Here is a 19,560-nt window from a genome sequence, read left to right on the forward strand (position 1 = left end):
ATCACTTAAAGTAGGCAAAGAGAATGACTGGGGGTGGAGTCAAGGGAGGAGCTATATAGACAGCTCTGCTGTGGTGCTCTTTGCCACTTCCTGTTAGCAGGAGGATAATATTCCACAAGTAAAGGATGAATCCGTGGACTCGTCGTATCTTATAGAAGAAAGCTAAATTAAACTATTAACCCCTAAACCTAACAACCTGCCAACTTTAAATTAAAATTACAAGATCCCTATCTTAAAAGAAATAAAAACTTACCTGTGAAATTAAAAAAAAATAAACTATAAATTAAACTAACATTACTATTATACTAAAATTAAAATAACTACAAATTAAATAAACTAAATTACACATTAAAAAAACCTAACACTTCTAAAAAAAATCTACAATTACTAAAAATAAAAAATACTAAATTACAAAAAAAAAATTACAACAAATAATAAACACTAAATTACGAAAAATAACAAAAGAAATTATCCAAAATAAAATCAATTACACCTGATCTAATAGCCCTATAAAAATAAAAAAGTCCCCCAAAATAAAAAAACCCTAGCCTACAATAATCTACCAATAGCCCTTAAAAGGGCCTTTTGTAGGGCATTGTCCTAAAGAAATCAGCTCTTTTCCCTGAAAACAAATACAAAGAGCCCCCCAACAGTAAAACCCACCACCCAACCAACCCCCCAAAATAAAAACCTAACTCTAACAAAAACATAAGTTATCCATTGCCCTGAAAAGGGCATTTGTATGGGCATTGCCCTCAAAAGGGCATTCAGCTCTTTTTCATTGCCCTGAAAAGGGCATTTAGCTCTTTTTAGAAAACCCCAAAACCTAATCTAAAAAAAACCCACCCAAAAAAAGTTAAAAAAAAAAAACCTAACACTAACCCCCGACGATCCACTTACAGTTTCTGAAGTCTGAACATCCAGGCAGCGAAGTCTTCATCCATCCAGACGGCATCTTCTATCTTCATCCAGGCGGCATCTTCTATCTTCAGCCCGGTGGCGCGGAGCGGGTCCATCCTGAAGACATCCGGCGTGGAGCATCTGTCAGGATACCAGGAATCAGACTGAGACGAGAAGTGCAAAGATAATCACACCTTTTATTAATAGCAAAAAATAATAAAAAGCCCATAAGTCAAATAACAAGCCAGGAATCAAAACCAGAGCTGGTAGTCATACGAGCCGAGTCAGGAGCCAAAGCGAATAGTAAGACGAGCCGAGTCAGGAGCCAAAGCAAGTAGTCAGACGAGCCAGAAACAGGAACAAGGAGAACAGCAAAGTCAGGAACAGGCAGAACATCTAGGGATCAGGAACCAGGAGGGACATCAGACAGCCAGGTAATACACAGGAGCTCTCACAAACAGGTCTGAGACAACGCAAGGGCAAAGCATACTGAACAGAGGCCCTTTAAATAATAAGTGATGACATCACAATTCTGAGACTGCATCCTGTCTCACACGGATGATGTACACTAGTCTGACCATAAAAGGAAGTGCAGGAAATAAGCAGCATCACACAGTATGCACCATAGTCAGCAAGAGAGGTGAGTAAAATGGCTGCCAGCAGCACATGGCAAACAAAGCAGGAAAAAACCCTGACAGTACCCTCCCCTCAATGACCCCTCCCCCGCGGGAGGACAAAAGGTTTATTGGGGAAACGGGCATGGAAGGCACGGAGGAGGGCGGGAGCATGAATATCAGAGGAGGGAACCCATGAACGCTCCTCCGGACTGTAGCCCCTCCAGTGAACCAAATACTGAACGTGGCCCCTGGACATACAAGAGTCAATAATGCTACTGACCTCATACTCCTCATGGTTGTCAACAAAGATAGGATGGGGACTAGGCAACACAGTGGTAAACCAATTACAAACCAATGGTTTCAAGAGGGAGACATGAAAAACATTGGAGATGCGCATTGCAGGAGGAAGGTCAAGAGCGTAGGCCACAGGATTAACCCGTCGGAGTATACGAAAAGGACCAATATAACAGGGAGCCAGTTTATTGGAAGGCACACAAAGGTTCAAGTTGTGGGAGGACAGCCAAACTCTCTCACCAACCTGGTAGGAAGGCGTGGGCAGACGCCTACGATCAGCCTGGAACATTTGGCGCTGCATAGAACGATGAAGGCAATCCTGAATCTGCACCCACGTGGAAAGGAGTTGCCGGAGATGCTCTTCCAAAGCCGGAATACCCTGAGACATGAATGAATCGGGCAACAAGGATGGTTGAAACCCATAATTTGCCATGAATGGGGATAACTTGGAGGAAGCATTAATAGCACTATTACGAGCAAACTCTGCACCAGGTAACAGTTCAGACCAATTATTGTGGTGATCTGAGACATAGCAATGGAGGAACTGTTCCAGAGCTTGATTAGACCGTTCCGCCGCCCCATTGGATTGAGGGTGATATGCCAAGGAGAAGGAAAGCTGGATCCCCATTTGAGCACAAAAAGAACGCCAAAATCTGGAGACAAACTGGCTACCCCGGTCAGACACTATCTCCTTGGGTAACCCATGTAAACGGAAAACTTCCCGGGCAAAAGTTGAAGCAAGCTCCTGAGCGGTAGGCAACTTCTTCAAGGGAATGCAATGTGACATTTTAGAAAAACTGTCAACCACCATAAGGATAACAGTATTGCCATCGGAAACAGGAAGCTTGACAATGAAGTCCATGGAAAGATGTGTCCAAGGACACTCACCATTAGCAATAGGTTGAAGAAGACCCACAGGAAGACGTTGAGGAGTCTTATTCTGTGCACAAACTGAGCAGGAGGCAACATACGCAGCAACATCAGAATGAAGACCTGGCCACCAGAATTGTCGAGTGACAGACCAAATCATTTGGTTCTTGCCTGGGTAACCTGCGGCTTTAGGATAGTGGTAAGTGTGCAAAAGTTTAGTCGAAGATTCTCAGGACAAAACACTTACCACTAGGTTTCTCAGGAGGTGCATTGGTTTGTGCAGCCAGAATCTCCTCCCCTAAGGGAGAAGTCAAATTAGTACGTATGGTAGCCAAAATATGGTCAGGAGGTATAACTGGAGTGGGTACAGATTCCTCCTTGGACAGAGGCAAAAATTGTCAAGAGAGGGTATCAACCTTAATATTCTTACTACCAGGCAGGTAGGAAACCACATAATTAAACCAAGACAAAAATAGCGCCCATCTGGCCTGTTGGGGCGACAAACGTTTTGCTTCAGATAGATAAGTTAAATTCTTGTGGTCAGTAAGAATGAGCACTGGCACGCTAGTACCCTCGAGAAGATGCCTCCATTCCTTGAGTGACAAAATTATGACCAGTAATTCCCTGTTGCCAATTTCATAATTGCACTCCGCTGGAGACAATTTCTTAGAGAAAAAACCACACGGATGCAAGGAACCGTCAGGCGTAGGAAGTTGAGACAAGAGGGCACCTACTCCAGCCTCAGACGCATCGACCTCAAGAACGAAAGGCAGGACAGGGTTAGGATGAGCCAGAACTGGAGCGGCAGCAAAGGCAGTCTTAAGACTATCAAAGGCCTTAATGGCAGTAGGTGACCAATGGAGTGGATCATTCTCTTTACGGGTCATGTCTGTGATAGGTTTGACCAAGGAAGAAAAGTTTTTAATAAACTTCCTATAGTAATTGGCGAACCCCAAAAAACGTTGAATAGACCGAAGACCAACTGGGCGAGGCCACTGCAGAACTGCAGATAACTTGTCAGGATCCATGGAGAACCCTGCAACAGAGATAACATAACCTAGGAAGGTTACTTGAGTCTGATGGAACTCACATTTCTCGAGTTTACAAAACAGGCCGTTCTCACGTAGTCTCTGAAGAACCCGTGTAACATCAGAACGATGAGCCTCAAGTGTGGGTGAGTGTATGAGAATGTCGTCTAAGTACACCACAACACACTGTTGCAACATATCTCGTAGGACATCATTAATAAATTCCTGTAAAACAGCAGGAGCATTACATAGGCCAAAGGGCATTACAAGATACTCATAATGCCCGCTCCTGGTGTTAAATGCTGTTTTCCATTCATGGCCCTCCTTGATCCTAACAAGAGTGTACGCTCCTCTCAAATCAAGTTTAGTAAAGACCGTAGCTCCCTTGAGGCAGTCAAAGAGTTCCGTAATGAGCAGAATGGGGAAAATGCGGAGAGTTTATCACCTGGAACTGGAGGGTTTCAAAATGAAGAGCCCCAACAGCCATGGATAATGGAGCAGTTTCGTGAGTAACGAGTGCGGGCTGAAGGGGCCTGCCATCAATGGCCTCAATAGCAAGCGGAACGGACCGAGGCAAAACAGGAATGGAGTGCTTTGATACAAAATCACTGTCAATGAAATAGCCCGCAGCACCAGAGTCAACAAGAGCCTGGGTGACTATGGAGGAGTCCACCCAGGAAAGGACAACCGTGACCAAAGGTTTCTCCTTTAGCAGTTCCGGGGACGAGGATAAACCACCCAAGGGCTGCCCCCGACAGGACCTTAGGTGTGAGTGGTTCCCGGCCGTGTAGGACAAGACTTCAAAAGGTGGCCCTGTAACCCACAATAAAGGCAGAGCCTCTCCCTCCTCCTTAAGGCCCTCTCCGCCGCGGAGAGGCGCGTGAATCCCAACTGCATTGGCTCAGCAGTACCTGGTAACTCTGGACCAGGAGGCATGGGAGGAGAGGGAGGCATGGGTGGGAACAAACACGTAGGAGACAATGGATAAGGAGGCTTGCGCAAACGCTCCTTGAAAGAGGGCCTCTCTCTTAGTCTGATGTTATTTAGGATAAAAAAAGACACCAATGCCTCGAGATCCTCTGGAAAATCTCTGGCAGCAACTTTGTCTTTAATCGCATCAGAGAGCCCATGAAAGAAAGCGGCAACAAGGGCTTCATTGTTCCAACCTACCTCTGCTGCAAGCATACAGAACTCAATGGCATACTGAGCAACAGATCTTGTACCTTACTGAATGGACATAAGTCGTTTAGCAGCAGAGGAGGAGCGAGCTGGAACATCAAATACCCTTCGAAAGGAGGCCACAAATTCAATGTAATTTGAAATCACATGTTTATTAGTCTCCCACAAGGGATTAGCCCAGGCAAGAGCTGTGTCAGAGAGTAACGAGATGAGAAATCCCACCTTAGCTCTGTCAGAGGGAAACGCCTGAGGTAACATCTCAAAGTAATTGCCCATCTGGTTCAAAAACCCTCTGCACTGATTAGGATCGCCTCCATATCGCTGAGGTAGAGGTGCAGAACCGGACATGCTCCTGGTAGGACTAGGTGCAGCAGCGGAAACAGGAGCAGCCATAACTTGCGGGACACTTTGGTCCAAATGTGCAGTGCGAGTCAGCAGGGTTTGCAGGTCTAGTGCAAATTGATCCAAGCGGTGATCCTGTTCATCCATCCTGGAAATTATGGCAGGTAAAGGTGGATTATTAGCACCATCAGGATTCATGGCCCTTGCGTAATGTCAGGATACCAGGAATCAGACTGGGACGAGAAGTGCAAAGATAATCACACCTTTTATTAATAGCAAAAAATAATAAAAAGTTCATAAGTCAAATAACAAGCCAGGAATCAAAACCAGAGCTGGTAGTCAAACGAGCCGAGTCAGAAGCCAAAGCGAATAGTAAGACGAGCCGAGTCAGGAGCCAAATTGAGTAGTCAGACGAGCCGGAATCAGCAACAAGGAGAACAGCAGAGTCAGGAACAAGCTAGGGATCAGTAACCAGGAGGGAAATCAGACAGTCAGGTAATACACAGGAGCTCTCACAAACAGGTCTGAGAGAACACAAGGGCAAAGCATACTGAACAGAGGCCTTTTAAATAATAAGTGATGACATCACAATTCTGAGACTGCATCCTGTCTCACACGGATGATGTACACCAGTCTGGCCATAAAAGGAAGTGCAGGAAATGAGCAGCATCACACAGTATGCACCAGAGTCAGCAAGAGAGGTGAGTAAAATGGCTGCCAGCAGCACATGGCAAAAAAAGCAGGAAAAAACCCTGACAGCATCCTCTTCATACGGTCGCCGCCGTATACTTAATCTTCAATGCAAGGGTGCCTTTTCAAAATGGCGTCCCTTGCATTCCTATTGGCTGATTTGATTTTTGAAATTCAAATCAGCCAATAGGATGAGAGCATCTGAAATTCTATTAGCTATTCAAATCAGTTTTTTTTTTAATGTGTAATTTAGTTTATTTAATTTGTAGTTATTTTAATTTTAGTATAATAGTTTAGTATAATAGTAATGTTAGTTTAATTTATAGCTTAAACTTAGGTTTTTTTAATTTCACAGGTAAGTTTTTATTTCTTTTAAGATAGGGATCTTGTTATTTTAATTTAAAGTTAGGGGGTTGTTAATATGAAGACACCTCTCCCAGCTGTTGCTTAGATATAACACAGAAACCATAAGATTAACTATAAATATGGTAATCCTCATACCACTCACTCACACACTTGTCTAAACACCAGAAATATAGGAACACACCTTCCTCTAAACAACATATGACTATAGACACATCCTGGACTAAATACAACAAGCCATTCTTTGCCCACTAAGCCAGGGACCACCAGAGAGCGAAAGCAATTGCACTTTTGGTAGAACAATGATCAGATAAAAAAAACCTCTTAACTACACTCAGCGGTTAGCGGAAGGTCTCAGAAAGGACTTTCCAATGAGAATTACAATTATGTTCAATTCGAGGGATTAGGATCTCTTATACACTAGGACAGATACCGATAAATATGAAATATGTAGTCTGACCCAAAATCCCCTCAATTCCAATTTGATCGATTTTAATCAATGAACTGATTCTATTTTTATTTCTATATTTACGTCACGTATTGCAGCATTTCCACAATGCACACTTTTCCATAATGTTCCTCTATTTTATACTATTTTATAATGTTTTTCTATCTAATATATTTCTTACCATTACTTGCAGATCCGGTACTTTTTATACACTTATGATATTCACTAGAACACATCTGTTGATGTTGATGTAGGTTGACTATATATATCAAAACATATGTTAAAGGGACAGTCAACACCATCATTTTTGTTGTTTTAAAAGATAGATAATCCCTTAATTAACCATTCCCCAGTTTTGCATAACCAACACTGTTATAATAATACACGTTTTACCTCTGTAATTACCTAGTATCTAAACCTCTGCAGACTGCCCCCCTATTTTAGTTATTTTGACAGACTTGCATTTTAGCCAATCAGTGCTCACTCTTCGGTAAATTCACGTGCATGAGCTCAATGTAATCTATATAAAACACATGAACTAACGCCCTCCAGTGGTGAAAAGCTATCAAAATGCATTTAGATTAGAGGCGGCCTTCAAGGTCTAAGAAATTAGCATATGAACCTCCTAGATTTAGCTTTCAACTAAGAATATTAAGAGAAGAAAGCAAAATTGGTGATAAAAGTAAATTGGAAGGTTGTTTAAAATCACATGTCCTATTTGAATCATGAAAGATTTTTTTTGGACTTGACTTTCCCTTTAAACTGAGAATGGAGTTTCTTATTGCCATACTCATTAATATCTCCATATACTTGCAAATACTAATGAAGACAATACGTATCCAAAATCGGAAATTACGTTCTGCTATATTGGACTGAAAGTAAACTGACCCAAATGGTGAAATCGGACAATAACATATAACACACCCTATGGAAAATCTTTAACTAAAGCCAACAGGTATGTGCAAGATAACTTACACACTAATTTGATATAAGAAGCCCCCAGGAAGCCGCACTAATTTAGAAAACTGACAGACGAAAACGAACTACGTCACTTCCAGTAACAGACGCCACTTCCGGTTTTGGATTTCATCTCATAGAAGTGATGCTAGACAGGAAGTGGGCAGGTCCCAACAAATTTGGCTCCCAAACAATACAATTAAGGATAAGTAATATACCCTATATAAGGCTACCAGAAACCTACAGTTTTAGTCTTGGACACAAGGGCCTCTAGTTCTCAATGTCTGTCGGACCTGATCCGACAGTGCGGTTCAGGTCCGACAGACATCACTGAATACGGCGAGCAATACGCTCGCCGTATTCATCATTGCATCATTGCTGCTGGTGTAACGCCGCCCCCTGCAGACTCGCGGCCATTGGGCCGCCAGCAGAGGGGTGTCAATCAACCCGATCGTACTCGATCAGGTTGATTTCCGGCGATGTCTGTCCGCCTGCTCAGAGCAGGTGGACAGGTTATGGAGCAGCGGTCTTTGTGACCGCTGCTTCATAACTGCTGTTTCTGGCGAGCCTGTAGGCTCGCCAGAAACACGGGGCATCAAGCTCCATTCTGAACTTGATACATATGCCCCAAGGAATCTATTTTGGACACATTGGGATAATCCAGACACAGCAAGTTCTATTTTTCATTTTTTATCTTCACATAATTTTGGCATATTTTTACACTATTTGCTTTTTTATATTTTTAGATTTCAGCTAATGTATTACATATGGCTGCACTTTTTTGAAGTAACTTTGGACACGTTTTTTTATCTTTTTTGTATCTTTGAATTTCCACTTTTTTCCACCGCTTCAAGGCCAGTCCTCATTAGGTGTACCTAACAATACGCACTTTGAGAGTCTTTATATTTGGGATATGTTATAACAGTCATTCTGCTATAACCCTATTGTATTAATATTTGTTTTTAGTATAAACTGTTTTTAGGACTGTTATTTAACTTTGTGTACACATGGATCCATGTTTTTAATGTATATTATTTTGTATTTTTAATGTATATTGTATTTTTAATTATGTTGGACAGTTGTTTTACACAGTCGGATTTCATTAAATATACCCAATTTTAGCCACCTTAGCCTTTTGTGTAGACGCTCTGTACCACTTTTCATACTTTTTATGTAAGGTTTGCTAGGAACCCCTCTGTATAGAGCTAAATGTGCTTTTCCAGTGTTTTATTTTAAACATTAGTAGGTCCCTTTAAGTTAATTTTCTTTCTGTAGTAATTATATGTCCTTAAAATATCCCTAGATACAGAGAACAATCTGTGCTGACATTTAAAGACCAGTAAATCACAAGCTGAGGGCTTTACGAGATTGATAAAATTGATGTTACGTCTTTGGGGACTCATTTAGAGCTGTAAGTGGGATGAGGAGGAAGCACAAATTAAATAAACATCATTTGTAGAAATCAATATGTCAATTGTTTTTTCCTTACCAGAAGCATTGTTATTGATAACTACTGTCCTCTCTGAATAAAACAAGGTAGTGATTGGTTTGGAGGAAGAAGAAATCCAATGCAAGCAAAAATGAATGCTATATGTTTGCATATAATTATGGCTTATGAAGCGACATCTATAGCAAATCCGAAGATGTACGTTATAGCTAGTTGTAAAGTGACATAGTGAAGCGTCTGGGACTAGGATTTAAAGGGACAATCCAGATGCACATAAAAGGAAGTAAATATCTACAAAATGCTTGCTGAGCAATAATTCTACACTCATTAAATATTATCATTCAGCAAACTTATCACCATACAGTAAATGTACAGCAGAGGATTGCAGAACACTGTAAAGAGGGGATTTAACTCTTTTAAATTATGGTCTCATACCCATTTGTGCTATATGGGAGGAAATGGAGGACCTAAAAGCGCCCCTCCCTCTCCTCGAACAGTACAGCTGTCTACTTGGGACAGGTGATCACTGTTACCATGGTGATTACCTGAAAATTAGAGAGGGTTGTGACCCCTCATTTGAAAGAGGGGAATTCCCTCTATCATATGATAGGTATCATACCCCTCTAAGTAAATCAGACAGGGAGAAAAGGGCTCTGTAGTAGCTCCCTCCCCCACCACTAGGAATTACTTTGTTTCTAGGGAGGCCGTAGAGGGCTGTACCACACTGAGGGCCGGATAACGAGTGGATCACTAGATAGAACTATTTGTGCACGTTCGGTTTCGCTCGTATTATGAGTTGAAAGTGAAAAGTTATTGCTCTTGCGCTAACCCGTCACATGCAAAGAGCTGGACTTAGAATATTGCGGCGCGTGATAACCCCATAGAAGTCAATGTAGAAAAAAAGGTGTAAACCCCCCCACTCACCGTCACGTGCTAACCTGAACTCATATTCTCATAACCCGACATGGAAATATGCATATTTCACATTCCAATGTTCTTTACATAGAAAAATATTCTATTTATTCATAAATACATATTTCTATATATATCTCATGTTTTTTTGCTACAATATATATATAGATGATTATATATAGTATTCAGTTAACTTGAGCTGTGTTTTACTGCTCCATAGCTCGAATATTTGTCTCTATTGCAATCTAGCCCATAGTTTTAAATGCTAGACTTTCATATGGATAATTAAAATGGTTTATCTCACTGGCAGATGCGTATCATTCATCTCATGATCACACAATGTTAAGAGCTGATATTCTGAGTTACGTACTACCTGCTCTTCCTTAGAGCCGTCTCCACGTTCTGTCCCTTGTGTTTCCGGAAGAAGTCAATGAAGGAGAACGGCAGAGAAATGTTGAGGTGGTTGGACCTTTGGGGAGCCGCTGTTCTCTTCCGTGCCTCAAAAGCAATCATCAGATCAACCCAGGCCGCTGGCCGCTTCACCTTAAAAGTCTGGATGAAATCTTCTCCAAATATCTGGCACAGCATCTTTTCAAAGGCGAGATCTACCCCAACAGCTCCATATGGACCCCCTTCAGAAGAAGCACACAACAGTCACATACCTCCCATGCCTTGTTAGAAGAACATATAATATGTAAATGTGTGAAGCAGATTAATATACATATATAATAGTAAATCAGCTTGTTAAAGAAACATAAGAGAGTAGTATTAAAAACACTTCCAAAAATACTTCTATGATCAAATGTATCCCTCTTGTTATATCTTTTTGTTTATACTTAGTTTCATTCCATGAGAGCATACTGAAGTAGGCTCCTTAGTGTGCAAAATTCTTCAGCACTATATATGAGCATCGTTTGTAACAATGTTATACATAAATACCAAACATATAGTGCTTATAGAGTGTATATAGAGCCTACACCAGTATGCTCTCTCTCTCTTTTTCACAATTCTGGCAGCTGGTTGAATCTGTCCATAACAGTAAACCTCCTTGTGCGTTCTTTGCTAACTGCGCATTCAGTGCAGGTCAAGTCACATGCAATTTCACCAGCATGTGGGGTGAATTGTGTGCATATTACCATATACTGTGGTGATTTACAGCTACAATTAGCTGTTGTGCATGGAAAATTCACCGGATGTAACATTTAAATGATGTCATTTTTTACTGAAGATTCTCACTTATTACTAGACTGTGTACTGTCGCTTTAATAAATGAAGATGAGACAGGAACAGAGCAGTTGTATTACCTGATGCTTTGTAAAGTTCCTTGAGTGTTCCCTGCGGCTGTTCAATCTGATGAACTGTGAGATCCACCGTTCCTCCCCCACAGTCTGCCACAATGTAACGGTCCCCTGCGACAGGCATAGGGAAATGACAATATTCAGTACCGCAGTTTGCACAAACACATTATTTATGTTGTCCATAACGGTGACAAATACTACACAAATAAATACTGGCAAGTTAAAGAACCATTAAACACTTTGTGATTGTTATATCAAATGTTTATTGACGCTTGTTAAAATATTGAAATTTACTTTATTTATTTTGTCTGCTTTCCTGTGATTTAAATAGTAGGTTTTCTAAATTCTGCTGAGTTTCTGTAAAATACATGAGTAAGCTCTCTTACCTCTGAGCCATAAGTACGTGAGTAAGCTCTCTTACCTCTGAGATATAAGTGAGTAAGCTCTCTTACCTCTGAGATATAAGTACGTGAGTAAGTTCTTTTACCACAGAAATATAAGTACGTGAGTAAGCTCTCTTACCTCTGAGATATAAGTACGTGAGTAAGCTCTCTTACCGCTGAGATATAAGTATGTGAGTAAGCTCTTTTACCGCAGAGATATAAGTACGTGAGTAAGCTCTCTTACCTCTGAGATATAAGTACGTGAGTAAGCTCTTTTACTGCTGAGATATAAGTATGTGAGTAAGCTCTCTTACCTCTGAGATATAAATACGTGAGTAAGCTCTTTTACTGCAGAGATATAAGTACGTGAGTAAGCTCTCTTACCTCTGAGATATAAGTACGTGAGTAAGCTCTTTTACCGCTGAGATATAAGTATGTGAGTAAACTCTCTTACCTCTGAGATATAAGTACGTGAGTAAGCTCTCTTACCTCTGAGATATAAGTACGTGAGTAAGCTCTCTTACCTCTGAGATATAAGTACGTGAGTAAGCTCTTTTACCGCAGAGATATAAGTGAGTAAGCTCTCTTACCGCTGAGATATAAGTATGTGAGTAAACTCTCTTACCTCTGAGATATAAGTACGTGAGTAAGCTCTTTTACCACTGAGATATAAGCACGTGAGTTAACTCTCTTACCTCTGAGATATAAGTACGTGAGTAAGCTCTCTTACCTGTGAGATACAAGTACGTGAGTAAGCTCTCTTACCTCTGTGGTATAAATACGTGAGTAAGCACTCTTACCTCTGAGATATAAGTACGTGAGTAAGCACTCTTACCTCTGAGATATAAGTACGTGAGTAAGCTCTCTTACCTCTGAGATATAAGTACGTGAGTAAGCTCTCTTACCTCTGAGATATAAGTACGTGAGTAAGCTCTCTTACCTGTGAGATACAAGTACGTGAGTAAGCTCTCTTACCTCTGAGATATAAGTACGTGAGTAAGCTCTCTTACCTCTGAGATATAAGTACGTGAGTAAGCTCTCTTACCTCTGAGATATAAGTACGGGAGTAAGCTCTCTTACCTCTGAGATATAAGTACGTGAGTAAGCTCTCTTACCTCTGAGATACAAGTAAGAGAGTAAGCTCTCTTACCTCTGGGATATAAGTATGTGAGTAAGCTCTCTTACTTCTGAGATATAAGTATGTGAGTAAGCTCTCTTACCTCTAAGATATAAGTACGTGAGTAAGCTCTCTTACCTCTGAGATATAAATACGTGAGTAAGCTCTCTTACCTCTGAGATACAAGTACGTGAGTAAGCTCTCTTACCTCTGAGATATAAGTATGCGAGTAAGCTCTCTTACCTCTGAGATATAAATACGTGAGTAAGCTCTCTTACCTCTGAGATATAAATACGTGAGTAAGCTCTCTTACCTCTGAGATAAAAGTGCGTGAGTAAGCTCTCTTACCTCTGAGATACAAGTAAGAGAGTAAGCTCTCTTACCTCTGGGATATAAGTATGTGAGTAAGCTCTCTTACTTCTGAGATATAAGTATGTGAGTAAGCTCTCTTACCTCTAAGATATAAGTACGTGAGTAAGCTCTCTTACCTCTGAGATATAAATACGTGAGTAAGCTCTCTTACCTCTGAGATACAAGTACGTGAGTAAGCTCTCTTACCTCTGAGATATAAGTATGCGAGTAAGCTCTCTTACCTCTGAGATATAAATACGTGAGTAAGCTCTCTTACCTCTGAGATATAAATACGTGAGTAAGCTCTCTTACCTCTGAGATAAAAGTGCGTGAGTAAGCTCTCTTACATCTGAGATATAAGTAAGTGAGTAAGCTCTCTTACCTCTGAGATATAAGTACGTGAGTAAGCTCTCTTACCTCTGAGATATAAGTACGTGAGTAAGCACTCTTACCTCTGAGATATAAGTGAGTAAGCTCTCTTACCTCTGAGATATAAGTACATGAGTAAGCTCTCTTACCTCTGTGATATAAATACGTGAGTAAGCTCTCTTACCTCTGAGATAAAAGTGCGTGAGTAAGCTCTCTTACCTCTGAGATAAAAGTGTAGGAGTAAGCTCTCTTACCTCTGAGATATAAGTACATGAGTAAGCTCTCTTACCTCTGAGCTATAAATACGTGAGTAAGCTCTCTTACCTCTGAGCTATAAATATGTGAGTAAGCTCTCTTACCTCTGAGCTATAAGTACGTGAGTAAGCTCTCTTACCTCTGAGATATAAGTACGTGAGTAAGCTCTCTTACCTCTGAGATATAAGTACGTGAGTAAGTTCTCTTACCTCTGAGATATAAACACGTGAGTAAGATCTCTTACCTCTGAGATATAAGTATGTGAGTAAGCTCTCTTACCTGTGAGATACAAGTACGTGAGTAAGCTCTCTTACCTTTGAGATATAAATACGTGAGTAAGCTCTCTTACCTCTGAGTTATAAGTGCGTGAGTAAGCTCTCTTACCTCTGAGATATAAATACGTGAGTAAGCTCTCTTACCTCTGAGCTATAAATACGTGAGTAAGCTCTCTTACCTCTGAGATATAAGTACGTGAGTAAGCTCTCTTACCTCTGAGATATAAGTACGTGAGTAAGTTCTCTTACCTCTGAGATATAAACACGTGAGTAAGATCTCTTACCTCTGAGATATAAGTATGTGAGTAAGCTCTCTTACCTGTGAGATACAAGTACGTGAGTAAGCTCTCTTACCTTTGAGATATAAATACGTGAGTAAGCTCTCTTACCTCTGAGTTATAAGTGCGTGAGTAAGCTCTCTTACCTCTGAGATATAAATATGTGAGTAAGCTCTCTTACCTCTGAGATATAAGTGCGTGAGTAAGCTCTCTTACCTCTGAGATATAAGTGCGTGAGTAAGCTCTCTTACCTCAGAGATATAACTAAGTGAGTAAGCTCTCTTACCTCTGAGGTATAAATACGTAAGCTCTCTTACCTCTACCTCTTTTTCCTTTGAGGTGCAGACTGGTGTAAACAGATTATCACATTTATTTATATTATATATTTTATTGTGATTTTATTTTATCTTGTTACATTGCACGTATATGCCTCTAGTTATTAGCATTAGGCCACCGGATGTGCTCAGCTAGCTCCCAGTCGTGTATTACTGCCCCTTCAACAAAGGATATCAAGAGAATATAGTAGATTTGATAAATTAAGTATTTTGGAAAGCTGTTTGCAATCGCATGCCCTATCTGCATCACGTCCCTTTAAATGACACTTTTAGACAATATCATATGTACCTCATTACACAACACTGTATGAGAGCTAAGGGGTTCATTCATTAGAAGAATCACTGCCACAATAAAAACGTATTCACACATTCTGCTACAAAATAAGTGAGAAATGATCCGCGGGGATTGTTGTCTGTAGTTATTTTGAGGGTGAGGTGTTAGGAACATTTCACATTGTCTCAGCCCTGAGCTCAGCATTAACAGAGAAGGAAAACTGGGAAACCTAGCAGCTTCTGTATGCACGGTGTTATGCTCTAGAGAAAGTACTGATAGGTGGTTATTTTGTTTGTTCAAGGGATATGAAACACAAAACAAATATCTTGTGATTCAGACAGAGGATACATTTATAAAATAGTTTCCAATTTCCTTTTATTAACAAATTTGCTTTGTTCCCATGGTACTGTTTGTTGAAGAGATACCTAGGTAGTCATCAGGAGCACTACATGACAGGATATAATGCTGCCCTCTAGTGCTCTTGAAAATGGTTAACGTTCTTGCAAAACTGCTGCCATTTAGTGCTCCAGAAATTGGCCAGCGTTCTGTTGGATTCAGCACAGCGACCCGTCAGAATGTGTGACCACATGCTCTGCACATGCGCGCAGTTACGTCATCGCATTCCGGATATATTTTTGCACCAAGAGCTTGCAAAAACCTGACACAACACCACCAATCAGCATGCGTCACCAGTTGCAAAATCCGACAGAACAGCGGCCATCGTACCTACATCAGCGCTTCTGCCATTTTTCCAACCACTTATACCGCTGTCGCTGGTGGATGCTTTGCACAAAAAAGCTATAAGGGTTCAAAGATATGAGGTCTCAGGTGTTAGAAAAAACATTTAACGTCTTTTCCTATTTTAACGTTTTGACCCCAATAAAAGTAAATTTTTAATTATAATTAATTTTTCCTTTTTCCCAATCCATCCTTGGATCATCATAGTGACTATTGCGATAATTGTTTCGCAATTGGACCAGGGAGTGCTTTTTGTGTGTATGCTTTCTTCTTCTCGCAAATAAGTTTCTGCTCATACACATAGCACCCACACCTAGCCTTAATAGTGGGCTTAACTTAGGTTATTATTCTGGTCCTTTATATTTAGGTAGTGCCATTGGTATCTTTTCTCCTATGTTAGAAAAAAAAGGACTATGAAGGGTTTTAACATTGAGATACATACATACACATCTCAAATATATATATAGTATTTATATGTGTATATATGTATTTACAGACACATATAAACACATAAATGCATATGTACACATCTATAGAAAGATATATAAGTGCAGTTAAGTAGATATAAAACATGAAAAAGCATATTTATGCAATATTCATATTTAATAAAGTGTTTGTGTAATTACTGTAAATATTTCACATTCCAATGTTCTTCACGCAGGGGAATATGTTCTATGTATTTGTAAATGGATATTCCTATATACATTATATATCTATACCTATATATAATCATGTGTATATATACCAAAATACCATCGTCTATATATAAAAAAATATGTATTTATGAATAGAATAATAATAAATAAAAGTAATAAACATATTCTGCTATGTGAAGAGCATTGTATTGTGAAATATTAATAGTTTCATGCCTGGTTAGCACAATTAAGAATATGCGATCGAGTTTGCGTGCAAATAGGGTGTTAGGTTTTTTCCCCCACTTTTTTTGCTCCATTGAGTTTTAATGGGGAATATGTTATTGTGCATGCAATATTCTGAGTTTGGCTTTCTATGTGCATCGGGTTAGCACGAGAGCGAGAACTGTTTATTTTCAACTTGTAATAGTAGTGCTACCCAACATGTGCAAAAAAAATACTTTTAGCAGAATTAGCTCTCGAGCGGGAGCGTTAAATACCACTCCAATCTGACCCTAAATTGGCAAATTCTGGGTAGCCAGCACATTTGGTGTTTGGGGGCTGCAGTAATGAATGTAGGTGTGTTTAAACACAGTTACACAAAAAACACTTCTGCAATAATACAATTAGAGCATAACATCCTTTTTCTTCATAAACAAGGAGAGTCCACAACTGCATTCATTACTTTTGGGAATTCAGAACCTGGCCACCACTAGGAGGAAAAGACACCCCAGCCAAAGGCTTAAATGCCTCCACCACTTCCCTCATCCCCAGGCATTCTTTGCCTTTTGTCACAGGAGGTTGGCAGAGAAGTGTCAGAAGATTTAATATAGTCTCTTATGGAGGGTAGTACTCTTCGAAATGGGACATGAGTTTTAAGTAATCCCTTCAGCCTCTCAGTGAGAGCATGGATGAAAGTTAGAGTCCGGAGATGCAGGAAGAGTCTTTCTGCGAAACCATCCCGACTCATGTTAACAGCTCCTTAGCAATCAGCGTTGACAAGTTTCGCTGCCTGCTTCCTTCACTCAAGTCCATGTCAGAAGCGAAGCTACTATCTGTCACACTTGAAGGGCTGTGTTCTCGTTCCACGGCGTAGATTCCGGTAAGATTGTTTCATTTTACTTAGTTGATGTGAATGTAATGTAAATGAAGAACTCAGGGTCTCAGTGGGAATCCTTTATCTTTAGGGAATCATGGGTTAATATCTCCTGAGGGGGGTTATTGAACAGGGCAGACTTTAATCATGTTTGTTATGTGATTCTGTCTGCTAATGTATGGTGAAAATTGGGCTTGTGGCTATATCGGAACATAACAGCCTTTTTGTCAGGCTGCGCGGCCCTGGTGGCCTTGGCGTGCTTTTCTCTGACCTGCATGGTGTACCTTGTGACTAGGCATGGTCACGTTCCGCTCTCCATTTCCGTATTTCTGACCATGTGGCGATGGAGAGAGTCTGTTCGCTAGTTGTCTGGGTCTCAGGAGGTGGTGAGTGCCTCAGCCATTGGGGTTGTAAGGTGCCATTTTTAAATTTTTTCTATCCATAATTATCTAACCCCAAGTTATGGAGGATTCTGATTTTTTTGGAGACGGATGTCTCTGATTCAGATTTTACTTCTTGCGAAGAGTATGAAATGGCCCGGGTAATCCATGCCCATCAGTTATGTTCCAAATGCCGCTTTAAAGTGCTCTCTTCTCTTGAGACAGGGAACTTAGAGTCCACCGAGCCATCTGCCCCTGAGGATCCCATATCCCGTGCGGCACGTCCCCTAGAACCTTCTTTGGCTACACAAGCAGGTGTCCCTAATGCCGTTACCCCTTCTCCGGAAGGCGGCTTGTTTCCTCCAGAGGTTACGGCACGGTTCTGCATGGCTATATATATGGCGTTGGTGCATTTACATCTACCAGAGAAGTGTTGCTGAGATACTTTCCGTGTTCTGCTAACCAGGGCTCATCAGGCGTGAGATTGTCTGGGTCAGATCAGCCATCTGGGGAAGCGGTTTCCTCTGATGCTTCAGGGGTCCAATTCTCGGGGTTGGGGTCATCAATTGCCCCGGCGGAGGTAAGTCTTGCTTTCCGTTATAGACTGGCGTGCCTTCGTGTCCTGCTGCGGAATGTTTTGGTGGTGCTGGAGGATCCCAGTCCTAATAGGTTGAGGGATCCACGGTCTTCTGTTCCAGATGGCAATCTGGGTTAGATGTGTGGGGATGAAGTTAATCTCCTTATCGTCTCCAATTTCCTTTTTTTTTTTGGTATCTTATTCCAGTTCTGAGCTTTGGACGGATGGGGTTTTATTTCTTTTTAGAAGCTCATGTCTTTTATAAATGTTCCGTTGGGAGTGTCTTAAGCACTCTGTGTCTGGAACTCTTAGGTGAGAGTTCAGTGTCCAAGGTGCCTTGGATATGACTGTGTCTGGGGTGCGAAGTCTGCTCTGGAGGGGGTAACCCGGTGGTTCCTCAGGGGGTATTACTGTTGTAAGCTTGTTCCGAGTTCTGGGTGTCCGGGTATATTGGACCTGGTCCTTGTCTTTGACTGGACTTTCTGGGGTTCTGTACCAGATTCCTTAGAATTAGTTTGGGACGGCCCAGTTTTCGGTTCCAATGGGTGAATATTTTTCTCTTCTTACAGAATTAGTCTTTCTACTGGGCTGGCCGTAGTGGCTAGATGGTTTTGTCATTCGGTTCTTGACCTGTTTAGTCTGTCTACAGCTTTGTGCTCCATGCCTCTGCGCGGGTGCGCTGTACTGGTGTGCGGGGGCGATGTGCTGGTTTAGTTTTCCCTCCTTTTTGGGTGGATTTGGATGGTATTCCACCATGTCTTATGGCAGTCTATGCGTCTTTGATACCTGAAGGTCAAGAGTTCAAGTAGAGCTGTGGCTATGTACTTTTCATTATGCTTGTCATACAAATAGCCTTGCCTAAGGCATCTTTATCTCATAGTATTTTCTTCCTCTGTTCAGTGGGGTTGTCCCCCCTGCCTTGCATGCAGGATGTCAGAGTGAAGGGATACATTTCTTGTGACATGCCATCTCTGTACTTTTCAGTGGAGGGTCTCCTTTTGGGAGTGCCCTTAGTCTTCGGGAAGGGGGCTGTGTATGGGCTCTGGAACCTAAGCTTTTTGGAGAGCTAGTTCCCCTCCCTTTTCCTTCCTGGAAGTCTTGACGATCAGGGAATTTTTATTTCCTTCGTCCTTTCGGGCATTATCATTCACTTTT

The 19,560-nt window shown here is 41.1% G+C and overlaps 1 protein-coding gene across 2 annotated transcripts in view; it reads right to left on the reverse strand.

The window, feature by feature from the left end:
- The window catches only part of HSPA12B (heat shock protein family A (Hsp70) member 12B), a 184,174-nt gene that overhangs the window by 19,042 nt on the left and 145,572 nt on the right, over window positions 1-19,560 (reverse strand). Inside the window, exons 10-11 of one of the 2 annotated variants that reach the window (XM_053704327.1) lie at window positions 11,352-11,456; window positions 10,418-10,679 (exon numbers count right to left, since the gene is read on the reverse strand). In XM_053704327.1, coding sequence (XP_053560302.1) covers window positions 10,418-10,679; window positions 11,352-11,456 — 367 coding nt within the window. The remainder of the gene's footprint in view (window positions 1-10,417; window positions 10,680-11,351; window positions 11,457-19,560) is intronic. The other variant, XM_053704328.1, reaches the window with a different exon arrangement.

Source organism: Bombina bombina, chromosome 2, assembly GCF_027579735.1.
Source record: "Bombina bombina isolate aBomBom1 chromosome 2, aBomBom1.pri, whole genome shotgun sequence".
NCBI lineage: Eukaryota > Metazoa > Chordata > Amphibia > Anura > Bombinatoridae > Bombina > Bombina bombina.